We start from the raw sequence: 4,769 nt of genomic DNA, 5'->3' as shown, positions 1-4,769 counted from the left end.
AACGCAAAACCATTCCGCCACCAGGGTTCCGCTATTTGTGCAACCAGGGAGCCTTAAATTACTCTCAGCATTTTCTTCTTACCTGAGTATGTAACTTAACCACTTGAACATCCTAGTGGCTGTTTGTTAAGGCCTCATACACCTGCCAGGTGGGAAGCTTCATGAGGCCTGACATGAAATCTGTTTTGTCTAAACCCTAGCAGAGGGTCTGAATTACGAAAGATACTGGGGTTTGCAGGCTGGTCAGTCAATTTCTAAGAATCGAGTCACTGGTAGTGCAGGATTAAATGGCATCTTCTAAAACTGAAGCCGAATACCTTCTGTGAAGACTGCATTCCCAAGAAGATCATGCTTTGAACGGGGAGGCACTGGTGCCTTTGCGCTTGCGCTAACCATGAATGTCCGTTCCTCTCTAGGATGGAGATCTCCTCTCATCAGTCTCACCTCCTGCAGCAGTTGAACGAGCAGCGCCGGCAGGACGTGTTCTGTGACTGCAGTATCCTGGTGGAAGGCAAGGTCTTCAAAGCACACCGGAACGTGCTGTTTGCGAGCAGTGGGTACTTTAAGATGCTGCTCTCTCAGCACTCCAAGGAGACCAGTCAGCCAGCCACAGCTACCTTTCAGGCGTTCTCCCCGGACACTTTCACCATTATTCTGGACTTCGTCTATTCGGGAAAGCTGTCTCTTACCGGTCAGAATGTCATCGAAGTCATGTCAGCTGCTAGCTTCCTTCAGATGACCGATGTCATTAGTGTCTGTAAGACTTTTATTAAATCTTCACTAGACATCAGCGAAAAAGAGAAAGACCGCTATTTCAGCCTTTCCGATAAAAAGGCCAATTCCAACAGTGCAGAACGCCCCTCTCTGTATGGTGGTGGTTGGCAAGAAGAAAGCAGTTCGCCACATCCTCACCTCAGTCCAGATCAAGGAGCCAAGGGACGGGGCGGAAAGTCATGGAGTAAGCTTTCCTCCAGTCACCAGTCCACCACCCAAAGGAGTGTTAAACCACCTGTGGCCAAGCATGAAACAAGTCACACCTACCACGCTGGGGAGCAGGCGCAGATGGATGCCGAAGTGCACTCTCCTGCTGGCTCCCAGTACGGCGGCCAAGGACCTGAGGTCACATCCAGACGTTTTTCAGGTACCTCCAAACAGCATCCTCCCCTCCAGCCCGTTCCTCGTCTCCCCTGGAGCTCCGCCTTGCCTCTGCATGTTCATCGGTCGTGTTCGCGTAGTTAAACCACGAAGTCATTTTAATAGTATGTGTTACTCCTCAAAATACAGTTCTTAAATTCACCATTTAAAAGAATGCCGAACAAATTTAATGACAGTCTAAACAATATGGTTAGGATCAGAAACTCATTTTCTACACGTGAGTGGTGGAATTACTGTTCAATATTTAAAGCTCTTTTCTACAGTTCAATCCCTAAGGTACTTACTTTCACTTTACGTCGTTTGTTGGATTTGTTTTCGCCTCCCTCTGAGTATTACCTCCAGAAGCCCTGTAGTAGTTATGCCCTGGGCTGCTAAGCACAAGGTCAGCAGTTCAAAGCCATCAGCTGCTCTGAGGGAGAAAGACAAGGCTTTCTGTTCCCACAGAGTCAGTGTCGGAAACCACAGGGGCAGTTCTTACATTATCCTATAGGGTGGCTATGAGTCCGAGTTGACTTGATGGCAGTGAGTTTGGGCTCTGTTTTTTAAGTATTCCTCAGTAAGAGTGTTTTTATACAGAAAATTTAAGCAACTTAGTGTATTTGCAGATTCACAGACCCTGGACTATCTTAGAAAAGTTTAGGAAAATTATTTTAGAAAAATATATAAAAGGGGAAAATATAAACATGTATGCCCCAACTGTCATCTCATAGCTAATCTTGTATCACCTCTCAACCTACTTTATCCCCTCTATCACCTATTAACCTGCCTGTAATTCATGGATCACCATGGTTCAAAATTGACTTGATCGCAGGGAGATCCCTTCTAACTGATAACTGCAAGGTCTGCAGTTCAAAACCCCCGGGAGTAAGACAGGGATTTCTACTCCCATAGTGAGTTACCGTCTTGGAAACTCACAGGGGCAGTTCTGCCCTGCCCTTTAGGGCGAGTCGTTATGTAGGCATTGACTAATGGTAAGTGTCAGCTTCAGTCCTCCATTCCCTACATTATTTTAAGATCTCAAGTTTCACTGTATGTACTGTATATTCATCTGTGGAAAATTTTCAGTGTAAAATATGTTATTGTTAGGTGCCATCCAACATGTAGCAACCCTAGGTTGCAAAGTAGAGCTGCCCCATCGGGTTTCCAAGGCTGTGACTCTCTATGGGAACAAAAAGCCTCATTTTCCTCCTGTAGAGTAGCTAGTGGGTTTGAACCATCAACCTTGTAGTTAGCAGCCTAGCGGATTACCCATCTTGCCACCAGTGCTCTTAAAGACAAGAGGATAAAAACAAATGAAACAAGGTAGTCAACAACTTTGGGTAAAGCCTAAGTATTGAATACTGCAATGAGCTCCTTTTTTTTTTTTAATGTGTTCCTTTGGGGGCGCTGTATCTAGTTTTAAAACCCAACACTACCTCTTCACATTTAAAATCTAGTGACTCTACAACATTGAAACAAGGATAAGTGTGGCAATCTATTTATTCTATCTAGACTTGGTCAACCGGTAAAACATCTAGTTAGGATTTCTTCATAAAACGTCCTTCTTCTCCTCTCCTCCCTCCGTTGGTGAGACTGTTCACTATGAGCTTCCCAGTGATTTAATGAAACTCTCCTGACAGATGGGCTGCCCCGGATGCGATTCAAGTGCCCGTACTGCACCCATGTGGTGAAGCGGAAAGCTGACTTAAAGCGCCACCTGCGTTGTCACACAGGAGAAAGGCCCTACCCATGTCACGCTTGTGGGAAGAGATTCAGCAGGCTAGACCATCTAAGCAGCCATTTTCGAACAGTACGTATATGATTTTTCATTATTGTACTTTTTAAAGAACTGTGTACATTTATGTGCTTTAGGATGCTAAAACTTAGGAGGGACATTTTTTCACACAACTCTATTAAAACATTTTCCCTACTTCATGTTTTTACTTTGTACACAGTACATAAACATATATAAGGGGGTACTGCTCACCCCCAAAATGAAATTGTGCTGAGTGGAGCTTTCGTAGGATGCTTTTTTTCCCTCTAGCCAAGCATCGAGCAACTTGCTCTTAGTGTCCCCAGTGGCATCACCTGAGAAGGTTCTCCCTGTCACAGTGAATTTTTTGGTAAAAAGTTTTGCTTGAACCTCAATTTTGGTGATGGCTGATTTAAGAGACCAGGTGCAGCTGTGAAATTTTGTTTGCTGCTCAGGAAAAATGCCACAGAAACTGTGGTGATGTGGAACACAGCTTACAAGTACCGCGCTGTGGGAAAAACTCAGTATACAAGTGGTGTTCTCGTTTCCAAAAAGGTGAAATGTTGATTGATGACAAACCTTGTTCTGGACATCTGTCAACATCCCAGATAAAGATGTCAACAAAATGTAAACACATAGCTTTGGGGGGGGGTGTTCCGTTGTGTTTTTTTGAGGGGATACCTATCCCCTCCTGTGTGTGGTGCAGTCCAGCAACCATTTAGACTGTCAACCACAAGGTCAGCCAAAGACCAGTTTCTTGTTTGCTTATATTGGATTGACCTACTTCCATCCTATTTTGACTTTGTCTAAATGAATATGCTGCCACATTATTTATTTAGCTTGGTGCAATTCTACTAATCTAATTTGTAGATAAGAACTCCTAATGTACTGTGTTGGCAGGTGTTGAGTAGACATGTTTATGACTGGCAATAGTTGTCATGAGTCATCAAGTACACATTTTCACCAGAGCATTTCAGAGAGAGTACTCATTTGGTCCTCACGCGAGCCCTGCAGTGCGGGAGCAGAAAGGGCTCACAGTAGGCTGGGGCGTAGCCACCGCCCACGGGCCTGCCAGGCTTTCTAGTCTGTGTAAGTGGTGCCTGTGCCTTGCCAGGTGTTGGACAGTTTGATTATCACCTGAAAGCAGATTTACAAGGTTTTTAATTACTGGCATCAGACACGTGGTTAATCAAAAGATTAAAGCCCTCAAGACACCCAATTCCTAGGGCAGGCCTCTTTCTACCAGGTTGTTTACATTAATAAAATTGCCCCCTCATCTTTCTATCCTAAAATACTGGTCAAATTAAATGTGGGATAGTTTTTCTTTTCTGGTGAAATAACAAAAAATCAGTACTCATGTGACATGAGAGAGGCTTTAGTTCCTGAATTAATACTTGTAAAGTTCTTATAACAGTATAAAGGGGCTTCAGCAGGCTTGTGGAAAATGGAATTAAATGATCATGGAAATTTTCCACAGGATTTTTGAAGTCCCCTGTATGTGGCACATAGTGAAGGCTTAGGGATTGTAGTTGTTCTGGGAAAGTATCCCCATGTTACTTCAAGTATGAAATACTATCTGACTAAGGATAGGTGGAATTACTAAGGCGATATTAACAATACACTATCACCATCATTTAGAGAAAGCTGTTATGTACTATTTGTATCATATCAAACCATCACCAAAACCTCTGGCTTTTTTCTAAGATTAGGTGGCAATTTTGGTTTCACACCTAACCTGGAACATTTTTAAGTGTATAAACTGGCACTAAAATGTCAGACGCTTAACTGTCCCTGGAAGGATCCTCCAAGCGATGTGCAATTTTGCTTCTCGAATTGTCATGTCATGGCTCTTCATAACTTTGTCTTGTTCCCCAGTTGGCAT

The 4,769-nt window shown here is 43.6% G+C and overlaps 1 protein-coding gene across 1 annotated transcript in view; it reads left to right on the top strand.

Annotated features, from left to right (window-relative positions):
- The window catches only part of ZBTB8A (zinc finger and BTB domain containing 8A), a 27,104-nt gene extending 24,089 nt beyond the window's left edge, over positions 1–3,015 (top strand). The window contains exons 2-3 of the mRNA XM_004705312.3: positions 417–1,141; positions 2,775–3,015. Coding sequence (XP_004705369.3) covers positions 418–1,141; positions 2,775–2,956 — 906 coding nt within the window. The 5' untranslated portion in view covers position 417 and the 3' untranslated portion in view covers positions 2,957–3,015. The remainder of the gene's footprint in view (positions 1–416; positions 1,142–2,774) is intronic.
- Positions 3,016–4,769: the final 1,754 nt, after the last annotated feature.

This window comes from Echinops telfairi, unplaced genomic scaffold, assembly GCF_000313985.2.
Source record: "Echinops telfairi isolate 266 unplaced genomic scaffold, ASM31398v2 ScPeMD7_7457;HRSCAF=8495, whole genome shotgun sequence".
In the NCBI taxonomy this organism is placed as follows: Eukaryota; Metazoa; Chordata; class Mammalia; order Afrosoricida; family Tenrecidae; genus Echinops; species Echinops telfairi.
The sequence above is the reverse complement of the archived record's forward strand: the minus strand, read 5'-3'. Positions and strand labels throughout refer to the sequence as shown.